A 13,556-nucleotide genomic window follows, 5' to 3' on the forward strand; every position below is an offset into this window, starting at 1 on the left:
GAGATTGTAAAGTGAAAGGAGATTGTGTTCAAAATAATTCTGAGTCCTAATGTGGACAGAACTTTCAAGATCTAGGCCTTTGGAGATTTGCCACATTAAAACAGACTTTCTATTAATATTGCTGTTTTCCTTGAGAAAATAATCAGGCAGTTTCTACTTTTAAATGTTTGTAGGCTAAGGAATTTCTCTTACAAAATATGGTCTTTGTTCTTCAAAGTATTATTCTGACATTTTTTGTATAAAATGTAATTATCAATAAACCACCGTCCTTTTGTGACGAGGTGGGGAATAAACAAAGAGCCACAAATAAGGCCACATGAGGTTTTCCTTTTCTCATCATTACTTGGCGCTATACCAATTTCCCTAGTTGCCCATCAGAAGTTCAATAAGTAACATGGGGCAGCTTCATAAATTCCCTTACCCAGTTTCCCAGAGGGTGATGAAGTATCCTGAAAATTTGGTGCTGCTTTACTTATTATAGAAACACGTATGTTTGTAAGGGAAAATGCCACGGGAAATAGAATGGTGAAGGGCTAACTCTGCCTGAATTCCAGCTGTGTGTATCACACACATACGTCTCTTTTGCTGTGTTTGGAAATAGGTCTGTAGAAAAATCAACCTGTCCTGCTTCTGTGTGGTTCTGTTTCTCAGTGGCATTGAGGTGAGAGATGACAGGACCTTAGAATAGAGTCCACGCATCCAGCAGGATAGATCTTTGGCTTGACAGGTTTTTGTGTGTGTGTTTGGGTTTTGTTTCATTTTGTTTTTATTGTGGCAGTGTATACATAACATCAAACTTGCCATTTGTAAGTACACAGTTCAGTGGCATTAAGTACATTCACATTGTTGTGCAACCGTGACCGCCCCCCATCTCCAGAATTCTTTCATCATCCCAGACTGAAACTGAAACTCCCGACTCCGCACGCAGTAAAGACTGCCTCCCTGCCTCCCGCCTGTGTGTTTCTTTTTAAAGCACGAGCATCGCGGCCTTCCACTATTAGAAGAGAGCTCTGTAACCACCACAGTGCAGGCACTAAGCACTCTCTCCAAGTGCTTTATGCTTTCCACCAAGACATTACTATATTGACGCTTAACACTGGATGATAGATAAGGTCTGGTTTATTTGATATTTATACGTCTGGGCAAAACCGAAAAACCTGAAGTTTTAAAATTGAGATTTAAGATCTCAGAAGTGCTTAGATCCCTCACGGATATATTAGTACAGAGAGATTTGAAAATTACTTCTAGAGGCAGGCTTTACCTTGCTCGGTAAACCTCCACAGTGGCCGTGACCTTGTAGGTATTTAGCTACACATGTTTGAATTTAAACATATCTAGAACTGTGGGTCCCCATATGCAGTGAGGCTCTACTGAAGACAGATTGGCGTGGCTGATGCTGTGAAGGCAGAGTCTACTGAGAATGGCCTCCTTTTGCCAATAAAGTCAGTCCAGACTTTTTCACACTGTGTATAGTAGACAGTCCTCTGTTGATAGTATTAGAAGTAATGAGCTTTCGTTCGTAAGCAGCTCGTTTTTAATCTCAAGAGCACCGGAAATCATGTTGTTGATCATGTTTCTTGCTCTACGTTTGAAGCTGGAATGCTCAGAGACAAGTCTGTGATTGACACCAGAACCTCCCGGCACGCATTGGATGCTGCCTCCTTCCTTGCTTTATTTTATATTCTCGTTGTCCCACTGCCTGCCTTGCTTTTTATTTATCTTAAATAGCTTCACAAGCGACTCACAGATGGATCTCCATGCACTCACTCCTACTACCACTCCTGTTGTGTCTTCCGCTCCCATCTTCCCAAGGACCTCATTCCTGTCTCTGTTGGGTCCTGCTGAACAGAAAAAACAAGTCCTCTGTTGTAACTCTCTACCCAGCCCCCACTCTTATTTTTGTCACATAACAGCTCAATCATCAGGTACAGTCCTTTCTAGACACCTTGTCCTTCGCTCTGTAAAACGGCTGATCCCTCCTATGTGGCCTACTGTCCCCATTCAGACTTCTGTTATACCTAGGAAAATTTAGTGAACTCAAGTGTTCACAAAACAGTCCACCTCTGCTAGACCCTGGGCGGGGACCAGATCTTACTGTTCTTTGACGTCAGGGTGCCTGCACTTGGTAAGGGGAGGGGAGGAATGAATGAGGCGATGTCAGATACTGTGGATGAGTCAGTAATTCTTTAAGAATTGAAAAATGGCCATTGGACTTCGCAGTGTTCAGGTGATTGGTGACCTTTGTTAGAGGCCTCCAGGGGAAAGGTGGGGATAGACTGTATTAGAGAGGGAAGGTGGTCGGGAAGAAGGATTGGAGGAGGGAAGAGATAGAAGAATTAGGAGAAAGGGGGTGGGGTAGAGGCAGACTAGGAGGGGCAGAGAGGGAGTCAAGTCGTACCACTAGCCACGGAGGACCAGGGTCTGTCCTGCCATCCGATGGCGTGTCTCTGGGGTGAGCTAGGCGTTCGGTAGTGTGGATGAGAAGGTAGTAGGTCTTCAGCTTACGTTCACTAAGTTCAGGTCTTATTTTGGAAAAAGTCTCTTTGCTTCATAGAAGCTCTTAACTGCCTTACCTCTTGTTTGGTGTTTACTGTATATCTGCTTTTTGTTAATATTCTTTTTAGGTGAACATATGTCTTATGATTTGTAGCTCTTAAATAGCAAACGCACTGTCCTGTGCATAGTGCCGTTTAACAAATGCCTGAGGTTTTTTGCTTCCGTGCTTTTTGGTTTTCGTGACATCTAAATTATAAAGTACTGATGCATCTTAAATAATACTGAACCGATACGGACAAAACAATTTTGTTTGACTCTTCAAATTCTTAGTATTTTTCACATGAAACAAATTTGAAAATGTAGGTGTGAAAAATCCACCCCCAACTGCAGACTCAAGTTGTCGTCTTTGATACAGGATTTGCTCCGGCAGCTCCCACTGAACGACGCTCTTCCGTCCACCGGAGCACCAGCTTCTTTTTGCAGAGATTTACCTGAGGCACCACCTCTCCCATGTCGTCTTTCCTGATACCCATCTCCTTAGCCCAGAAAATTGACCGGTCCCCTTATTTCACCGTGCCCTACATGGGCTTCTGTTATTTTACTGCTCTCATCTGTATGTACTTCTGAACCAGCCTGGTCTCTTTAAAAAAGAGAAAAGTTTTTTTTTTTTTTTGCTCTATATTTTAGAGTTGCAAAATGGTATCCTGATTATTTTTGTCTTAGCCTTTTGTTAAAAGCATTTTTCTGTTGTATTGTTTTTGTAAGTGCAATTTTAACTAATTTCATCTAATGAGCAGCTGTCCTTTGTTATTGGCTATTCAGGTTGTCTTTAATTTTTTTTTCAATAAAAGATTGTTACTGCCTGCTAAAATTGGCAATGAAAAATAAGTCTCTTTAAATTTATTAAAATATGTCTTTCTTTGTTATAAGATATATGACTGAACAAAGGTATATTTTAAAAAATTCCAGTAAAATTATATTTACAGAAAGTAAAAATAACTTCACAGGCATTGAAAGACTTTCTCCAAGTAACACCATTCGGAGGGTCCAGAGTTCAGAGCTCAAGATGTGTTGTCCAACCTGCAGTTGTATTTGCCCAGCAGCTGTTAGTGTGGTGTTCCTTGACGTGCAGTGAGTCATCTTATGATTTTCCTTCCGACTTTATGGTGATGTGAGAACGATATGCATTCAGTAAAAACTGCACTTCGAATTTTGCATTTGGATCTTTTCCAGAGCTAGCGCTAGGCAAGGGCAGCGAGCTGTGGCTCCCAGTCAGCCACGCAGTCACAAGGGCAAACAACCCATCGGCTGGCAAGCGTTCTCTACTCAGATGACCATTTTGTTTTTTGGTACAGCATTCAATAAATTACACGAGATATTCAACACTCTATTATAAAATAAGCTTTGTGTCAGATGATTTTGCCCAACTGTCAGCTAATGTAAGTGACTGAGCACGTTTAAGGTAGGCTAGGCTAAGCTGTGATGTTGGGTAGGTTGGGTGTATTAAATGCGTTTTTGACTTAACGGTGAGTTAATTGGGACATAACCCCATTGTAAGTCAAGGAAGATCTGTAATCAACCTAATGTGACAAAATTCAGGTTCCTTGATGTTGGCTAAGTTATAGAATGCTGCAGAGGGAAAAGAAAGCACTAAAAAAATTTGATTTCCTGAACAGGTGAGCCGTAATATCGGCAGATGATCAATAAATTCATTTAAAGAAGTTTGCTTGAATGTGCATAAGAGTGCTTCCCTAGAGCCAAGGACAGTTGAGGGTATAGGCCTCTGCTTAAGAAGGGGAGTTAGATGTTACCTTGAATTTATATTTTAATAGAAATGTAGGTACAATTTGGAGTTTTTGGGAGATTGCTGCATTGAGCTGAAATATATAGAGCATTAAACGAGTCAGAAGACCTGGGTTCAAGTCCTGGTTCACCGAACTCACAAACCATGACCATCATCGCACTTGTTGACCTCACAGTCCCTCCTTGCTGTCACCAGGGCACCCTGGAGTGCTAAAAGGAGATGAAAAATGTGATCAGGCCTGAAAACTATAATGTGTTGTATAAAAATAAGTTGTCTTAGTATTCCCAAACAGGCAGATGGCTCTACCCGGAACACATAGCCAATTAGGAACGCGGTATTTCTATCCTAAAAATGCCTGCCTGATAATTGGATTTTATATGGACACTTTGAGCTTTAGCTCCTGAGGATTTAAATAATGTCATATCAGAAGAAGTATTTTTCGAAGTATTTTAAAATTACCTTTGTTTTTTTGTCTACAGTATTAGATGTAATTTAAACTTCCCACAAGTACAGCCACTATAGCTTTTTCTTTATATGTGAATTTTTAAAAAATGAATGCTTTGTTGGTAAGTTATGCTTAAGATGCTTGGAGAGGTAATGTAAAAATAGAAATTTGGGGGGGAACTACTAAATATGATTTCTTAAAGAATCGAGTAATCTTTATGTAAAATCTGTGTAACTGTAAGTTTATATGAGCCTGTATCTGTTTCATAAATCCGCTTTAGCCTTATTGGGTGCAGGTTTTCTGGAGTCCCCGAGGAGGTGGTTAGCGGATGGATTGTTGAAGGACAAAGTAGGCTGCTTAGGTTTCAAGGCCCAGTGCGTTAAGGGAGAGATCCATTGTTACTGCAGCCTCGCACCCAAGTTCAGTTCATTGACTATGAACCCGTTGTGCCACAGAGTCCGAGTCCGAGCGGTCCCTGAGTCGACTGGAAGCCGCGACGGCGTGCTCCTTGGACGAGGAAGGAGAGCACTTGAGCAGTAGAAAACACAGAATGTCAGAAGGAAAAGACTGTGGTGGTGGAGATGCTCTCTCCAATGGCATCAAAAAACACAGGTAGGATGGCCTTTAACAGTTACCATTGCTGACTTTTTCTTATAAAATACTTCTGGTCTGTGAAGAAAAGCATGCCTTCTCTTTGTTTTTCCCCCACTCTGTGTTTATATTGCTCTTACCACCTCAGAGAAAGGATTTAGCTTGAGTACTGTGTGCATTGGAGAGAAGAGCATCATCTGTACTTGTAGGAACAAAGCATACAACTTGGGGTTAGCAACCATGGTTTCGGGAAACATAAATCCTTTAGTTGACAGTTTAGCTCTTCTGAGCTGCCTATTGCAATTGATGCCAGGCTCCTCTTTTCATCATACATCTTTTATGACTCTGCCTCCCTGTGCTATTTTAGTTTCTGGTCATTCGATCTTCTTGTTGGTTTTATGAAGAGTGGATGGTAATATTGCCTGCCTGTTGATACAATTTAGTTACATTTAAACAAAGACTTTTATTAAGCTCCAGGGTTTTTTGAACAGATCCATTTTATACTGTCTAATAACATTAGTATCTTTTTATTCCCTTGATGATTTCATCCTAGAGATTGTCCCAAATTCCTGAGATGCAGCAGACACCAGAGCTCCCTGGTTTCCGCACAAGTGTGCACACACAGTGGCACGAGTGCCCGCTGCTATTCGTAAAATATTTGATCAAATTACAGGTTAAGGATAGATCCTGGTGTCATTTTAAAAAGCACTTGGGGGTAAGAACTTATTAACAGTTAATTTCTACAAGATCGTTTTTGTTTAATACTTGTAGGTTGTGTAACTCTCACTCCATTTCTGTGCCATGGTTCTGGTCCTACTTGGTCTCAATTATTGTTCTTTCAGGAAAAAATGTACATATCACTTCTGATTTATGTGTATTTGCCCCTTGCTAACAAAATGGTCTTAGTGTATGCTTATTTTGAAAACATCAGCGAGTTACAGGTAACGAACTAATTAAAACCAGAGTTTTCTTTTGTTTGGTGAGAGGGTGTCCTCTAAACGCACTTACCGACGGAGTGTACTGTTGCAGATTACGTGGTGAGCAGTGAGTGTCCTTCCCGATTGCCTTCCGCAGTTTCTGTCTGCTCCTTTGGGAATCCAGGGCTAGTAAGTTCTGTGTGGGACATGAAATCCCTAACAGGAAACCTGGCAGGCCTCCCAGTCATACGTCCTGATGGTCTGGTGAGAACACAGGTGAAATCTTTTGATGTGAGAAACCTACAAATCGCTGAAATAATTGTTAAAATAGCAGAAAGAGCCACTGTGCTTAGATGCTTTCCTAGCCTAGGGTGGGAGAGGCATTTCTCTACTGCTTTTCAGGGCCCAGGAGCCCTGGTGTGTGTGCTTTCATCATAACAGTAGTTACTGTGCACTTGACAGAAATTTATTCTGCTATATTTGTATATTCTGTGTTGCATCTTAATTAGTCAAACCCAGAATGGTAAGATGAGAAAGTTAAGGTGAAATTGTTCAAAAATGAAATCAGGGCAGGTCACTAAGAAAAACTACAAAGGAATGCAGCTCTAGGTAGTGACCTCGCCAGAAAAGTTAAACTGACAAATGAGCTGCAACTTATTAAGCTTGTAAATGTGATAAAATGTTCTTTAGTTATTTAAAAGAAAAGAGGACAGTTTAGGAAATTGTCAGCAATCAGGTATGTGGGGAAAACATAACAGTTTCCTGTTTGTAAAAACTAATTGTTAATGGGCTTTTTTTTAAGCCCATATTTTGCCTAAAGTTCTTTCTAATCAAATAAACCGAGCATATGCCATAAATAATTTATAAAAGTTTCATTTCAGAATAGGAGAGTAAGTGGAGTATTCAATGTTATCAAATCCCTGTTGCCTGTGCCCTCAATTGCATGATAGGTAATCTGCATTCATAATGGGCAGTTATTGTGATAATATGAAGAATAATTTAAATCAGTAGTAATTTTGATGATGTTTTTAGAAAAGCAGATATAGGGGCATGAGGTGGCTCAGTCGGTTAAGCATCTGATTCTTGATTTGGACTCAGGTCATGATCTCAGGGTGGTGAAATCGAGCCCCGAGTTGAGCTCCGTGTTCAGTGCAGATTCTGCTTGTCCCTCTCTCTCTGCCGCTCCCATGCTTGTGCTCACTTGTCTCTCATTTGTGAGGTGGGGGGAGGGGAGAGGGTGAGAGGGAGCCGGGAGGGAGACAGCGAGTACAGCAGGGAGGGTTGAGTTGCTTTGTGGAAAATTAGCCTACACCATGCTATAGTCAGGTTTATATTTACAGGACTTCTTGTCATCTTGGCTGTGTTCCATAGGATCGGTTCTCTCCTCTTGGACTAATTTATGAAATGTATACAGAGCTCTAATCTTTTAACTCGTTAGCAGTTTGACCCAAGTTGTTATATTTGATAAAAATGTGGATATTTATTTCATCCTGTCTCTGGATGTGGCATAAAAGATACTAATGTAGAATAGAGTATGAAACATTGGATCCGTGTTATGATTCCGTAAATGTTATTTACTGTATTAATAGCATTAATAAATAAAAGGAGAAAAACATACCATCATCCTAATAGATAAAAAGCAGGGGCGCCTGGGTGGCTCAGTTGGTTGAGGGTTGGACTCCTGATTTCGGCTCAGGTCATGATCTCATAGGTTGTGAGATTGAGCCCCGTGTTGGGCTCTGTGCTCACCATGGAGTCTGCTTCAGATGATCTCTCCCTGTCTTTCTGTCCTTCCCTTTGCTCGTTTTCTCTCTCTCTTAAAAAGAAATAAATTCTAAAAATCTTAAAAAAAAAAAAAAAGGTCATTCATGATTAATAAATATCTTAGCAAACCACAAATAGAAGAGGACCTCTCTGATCTAGTTAAAAGTTACAAGAAACAAATTACTTAGTGAGATATTAAGCACCGTAATTATAGCATCAGGAATAAGACAAGGATGTCTGCTGTCGTCTTTGTTATTCAGCATTATTTGGAGGCCATAGTCAGAGATCTAATATACCCAGGAGATTTGGAAATAAACAGAACCATAAGAATCTACGGACAGATTGTTAGAGGTGGTAAGGAAGTTGGGTTGCTCTTATACAAAGTCAGCTTCTTCCGTTTCTGTGTACCATCAACAGACACACTGCAGCTAAAACTGGGAGGGTGGGTATTGAGAGTATCTATTAAAAAGTCTCATACCTAGGAATAGATTGTAGCAAAAAATGTAATATTAAATCTTACTGAAAGACCTAAAACTTACTGAGAAGGCAGATACATTGTCATAAAGATGTTTTTGCGAGATTGATCTGCAGATTCATTGTAATTTTAATTAAAATCTCAATGCGCTTTTCCTTGGAAGTTGAATCATGGATTCTGAAATACATATTTAAGCACATAGGGTTTCGAAGAGCCAAGAGACTGCTCAAGAACCAGGTTGGGGGAAAGGAAGGCATTTGTTCTACCGCATGTCAAGACTGATGGTCAATCTTTAGTGCACAATTGTCCCGGAGGCAGACTGACCTGTAGAACGGAAGTAAAAAGGTCCCAAGACCCACCCATCTGGAAACCTAGTGTCCGTAGTAGAGCTGGAACAGCAGGTCAGCGAGGGGAAGAATGGGTTGTTAGGTGCATGGTACTGAGATAGTCATTTACTGGGCACCCTCCAAAAAACCCAAAAAGGAAACAGATCCTTATTTCATATACACAAATATTAAGAAATTCTAGATGAACCAAACACTTAAATGTGAAAGAGCAAAACTTAAAAACTTTTGGAAAGAAATATAAAGTATCTGCTGTTTTGAAATAGGGAAGAATTTCTTACAACAGGAATATGATAGGGACTAAGTTCATATCTGATTCTAGTTAATGTACTTGTATTTCTATTGATATATTTACTTGAATAAGCCTTCTCTCTATTCCTTAGTAAATGTGGCTACGAATCACAAAGGTTTATTTTGCTGAAATGGCAGATTAGGACTCCAGATGATCGCTTCATTTACCATTTCTTTATCCTTCGTGACTGCTTTAGAATTGAATGATTAGGTCGCCAGATAACAGCTGTCTTCTGTGTAGAAGAAGTCATAACAAAGAATATGCTGTCAAGTTGAAGTCAAACCTTTAAAGAGATTGAGAATGCAAGCTAAGACAACGAAATGTTGTTAGTGATAAAAAAATTATTCAACTTTAGGGGCGCCTGGGTGGCACAACGGTTAAGCGTCTGCCTTCGGCTCAGGGCGTGATCCCGGCGTTCTGGGATCGAGCCCCACATCAGGCTCCTCCACTATGAGCCTGCTTCTTCCTCTCCCACTCCCCCTGCTGTGTTCCCTCTCTCTCTGGCTGTCTCTATCTGTGTTAAATAAATAAATAAAATCTTTAAAAAAAAAAAATATTCAACTTTGAATACATCTAATCACTAGAATAAAACCATCTTGGTTTTGAAATCTCCCTGCAGATACTGGACAGATTATCTGCTTTCAGACTTGATTAGTTCAGGGCACAGAGTTAGTAACAAGTCACCTCCCACCCCAGATGTCCTCTGGTGCCCTGCACAGAAAAAAAAATACTCTTGTCTGTCAGGAAATGTTTGGGGTAACTCCCTATTGTCATGTAGTGATCAGGGTCACATTAGCAGGAGTCCAGATACACCTCTGATTTTCAAAAGACCCAAGAATTGTGGAAGAATGAGCAAGAGCCTACCCAGAACTACCCAGATCTGTGATCGGGCCTGTGGGCCGATGGGACCAGCAGCTCCAAGGACATGGTGAATCTACACTCTCAGCCTTCTCTTTGTCCTAGAGTACTAATTTACTCTGGAAAGTAGAGGGCTGTAGTTTTTTTTTAAATAGAAAATTTAAAAGATAGTATCGCTAAAGCGCACAGCTACTGTGGGGCCTCCCTTTTCAGCAATCTGGACACAAGCCTGTCTCAGCAGCCTGGGAGACCAGAGCACTAGAGACGGAGAAGAGTGAGAAGCTCCAGGAGAAGCAGTAGAGAAGGAGGATGCTTGACCCTCTAAGAGACGCAGAATTTGGGCCAGGGTACCTCTGAGTGCGTGGGAGGCGGACCTGGCAGTCCTGGAGCTGCAGCTGGCTATCAGGGTTGGGCGGCAGTGGAGAGCGGACCCGTGGGACAGATCGGCAGGTTGGATGCCCACAGGCCACTCTGACTACATGTGACACCCACCTTTCCAACAAAACAGATTCCGGGATTCCTGGACCAGTAAGAACTTGGCAGGTGGGAGCTAGGCACCCAACAAAAAGTGTTCAAATGCAAAAAGCTTATCTAGAACTAACAAACTGTTAGGCCAGGGAGTCACTTGGGATATATTAGAAAGGAAAAGGCAAAGACCAGTAGGGGTCTACATTTGTGATAATTACCTTCCCGAAATTGCCAGAAATTACTCTAGGAAAGCTGAGACCTCTTTTCACAGAATTCACCTCTTTCAGCCCTAGTTTAAAAAACAGATAGAGGAGTTGCTCTTTTAAAAGCAGGTGCTGAGGTCCACAGGACCACCTCCTTATCTTGCCCCCACCCCTAAAACACCTCTTTTGGGCTTGGGGCTCTTTAAAACACTGTCGGAAAAACAATCTTTCCAGTTGTAGCATCTGTAAGCAAATGATAATGAGATACACTTTAACCCGACTCCAAGGGCTCATTCAAATCTATTCTAGATCATTGATTTTTTGTGGGCAGATGAGAGTGGTTTTCTAGGGCAGCCATAATCTGCAAAGCTAGGCTTGAGTGAGCAAAATAACAAATAGCTAATGATTTGTGTTGTTTGCCTTGGATATGAAGAAGAGTAAAGAATACATTTTCCGGCGCAAAATCCCATTTTAGAAACTATTATGGGAGTTTTCAAACCCATATACAAGTAGAATCATATAATGAACCCCTCATACCCATCATTCATCTTTGGCATCTATCATGTGCCCCACTTTGTTTCATCTCCAGACCCCCCCACCTCCTATAATTTAAGAAATTATCTTAAAAATGATATCAAATCCAAAATATAGTTTCATCTTTAATTTAATGTGAATCTTTAAAACATTGGGACTCTTATTTTCTAAAACCACAGTGCCATTATGATACCTGAAGAAACCAGTGTCTTTAATTATCATCAAACAGTATTCATTTTTTCCTGGTTGTCTCATAAATGCCACTTAGTCGTTAGATCTAAAATGTCACTTAATAATAAAAATCCAGAAGGTCTACAGTACTGCATTTGGTTTATATGTCTCTTCAGTCTCTTTTAATTTCTAGATTTCTTCTCTTCTTCCTCATCTTTTTCTTGCCAGTTATTTATGGATGAAACCTGGTCATTTGTCCTGAGAGTAACCCACAATCTGGATATTGCTGGTTGCATTCCCATGGTGTCACTTAATGTATTCTTTTACTCCTGAATTGCCTATCAACAGATGGTTGGGTGTAGAGGCTCAGCCAGATCCAGGTTTGAGTTGTTTGGCACAAAGCACTTCATAGGTGTATCTGCTGTTATGTCCTTTGGGAGCACACGCTGTCTGGTTTTCCTTTTTATAACATGGAGATTGATTTCCTGGGGTGTCAGGCATTGTCAGTCTGACACATCCATGATAAAGTTGTCCAACAGCCTTGAACCTAATGATTTTAGCAGCCACCGTTGATCAGTATCTACATCCTTGTTTTATTCGGGTCTGCAAAATGGTCGTATTACATTTCTGTCATTCCTTCTACTTAGGTAGAACCGTTTAGTAAAGAAAAAACTTCCCATTATCTCTTTTCAGAATATGTTGGTTCCCTAACATCGTCCAGAGGTGATACATGAAAATATGGTTTGGGTTGCATAAACCTCTTATGGTTATTTTTCCCATCTTTGGCCAGAGGGAGCCCCTCTGTGTCCTTCTGACAGGACCCCAGTTAGTTATAATTTTTTTTTTTTTAGGTATAACTTTAATACAGTAATTCGGTTGCCCCTGAAAGCTGCTTTGCTTTCTGATACAAAGAGATGTTTCAGGTTTATCTGGTATGCTTCCTGCCCCAGATCTAGAGTTGGCTTTTTCTCTAAGGAGCCACATTTCATTTTAGCAGGAAATAATATTTAGCTGTAACAATTCCTGTAGTAAGAATGTTCTGTACTACTGGGTTGGCCACAGTTCTCAGTCTTTTTCATTGGAGAGAGGTGAGCCCCTGCCCCTTGCAAGGAAAAGTGCTTCATGAGTTCATACCAATATACTCACAGTTAAAATTTTGGATTCTAGGGTGTTCCTTCTAATTCCTTTGATTTTATTTGCAATTTATGGTTCCTTTTTTTTTTTTTAAGATTTTATTTATTTACTTGACAGAGACAGCAAGAGAGGAAACACAAGCAAGGGGAATGTGAGAGAGGGAAGCAGGCTTCCTGCTGAGCAGGGAGCCCGATGGGGGGCTTGATCCCAGGACCCTGGGATCCTGACCTGAGCCGAAGGCAGGCACTTAATGGCTGAGCCACCCAGGTGCCCCACAATTTATGGTTCCTAATGACATTTATATAATTACCTATTTGCTTTAATATGTTAATTTCACACACATATACTCACATAGAAATACTGTACTAACACTTACGGCTGCTGAAAAGAATTTCAGAGTTCATTTTAGTTCTTTTTAATATATTCCTTCTGGAATGTACAGTCAGCGTTGTGTTTGAAGGTCACTTTTGCGTGGTTAAACTACTAACTTGTTACACAGATAGGTTCATTTGTTTCATATGCTTTTTAGAGATTCCCTTTTGACTTAGGTTTTTTAGAGTTAAGTGAAATATTTACATGATTTCAAAGTCAAAAATAAAAAACAAAATATGTTTAGAAAAACCTAGTTTCCATTCTTATCCCCTCACTGTTGTTTTCCTCGTCCCCCTAAATGTAATCATTATTACAACCTCCTAATTAATTTGTTTTTAATATAAGCAGTGTTAAGATATATTCATATTCATTTTTTAATTATGAAAGATACTGTACAACTTCACTTTTTTTCCCACTCAACATATGCTAATTCCAATTCTTTTGGTCTCACATTCCTTGATATTAATCAGTTGGGTTATTTTTCTACAACACTTAAAAATTACATATGTGCGTGTGCCTACACGTGCATATTTTGAGTTGAGATGATTCTCTTTACATTTTAAATTGGTGATACATGCATGTGCTTTAAAGTTCAGGAATGTAATAGGGCATGTTTCACAAATTTTAGCTCTCATTTTTTAAGTTAGCCCTGCCCCTTCCTTTCTCCAAATGCAATAATTAGGATTGC

The 13,556-nt window shown here is 40.3% G+C and overlaps 1 protein-coding gene across 4 annotated transcripts in view; it reads left to right on the top strand.

The window, feature by feature from the left end:
* OSBPL1A (oxysterol binding protein like 1A) overlaps window positions 1-13,556 on the top strand; it is a 221,484-nt gene that overhangs the window by 149,191 nt on the left and 58,737 nt on the right. For all 4 annotated transcript variants that reach the window (XM_087869914.1, XM_087869915.1, XM_045781786.2 and 1 more), the window contains one exon: window positions 5,201-5,357. In XM_087869914.1, the coding sequence (XP_087726040.1) occupies window positions 5,201-5,357 (157 nt within the window). The remainder of the gene's footprint in view (window positions 1-5,200; window positions 5,358-13,556) is intronic.

This window comes from Ursus americanus, chromosome 19, assembly GCF_024610735.1.
Source record: "Ursus americanus isolate L20-20 chromosome 19, mUrsAme1.1.p, whole genome shotgun sequence".
Lineage (NCBI taxonomy): Eukaryota > Metazoa > Chordata > Mammalia > Carnivora > Ursidae > Ursus > Ursus americanus.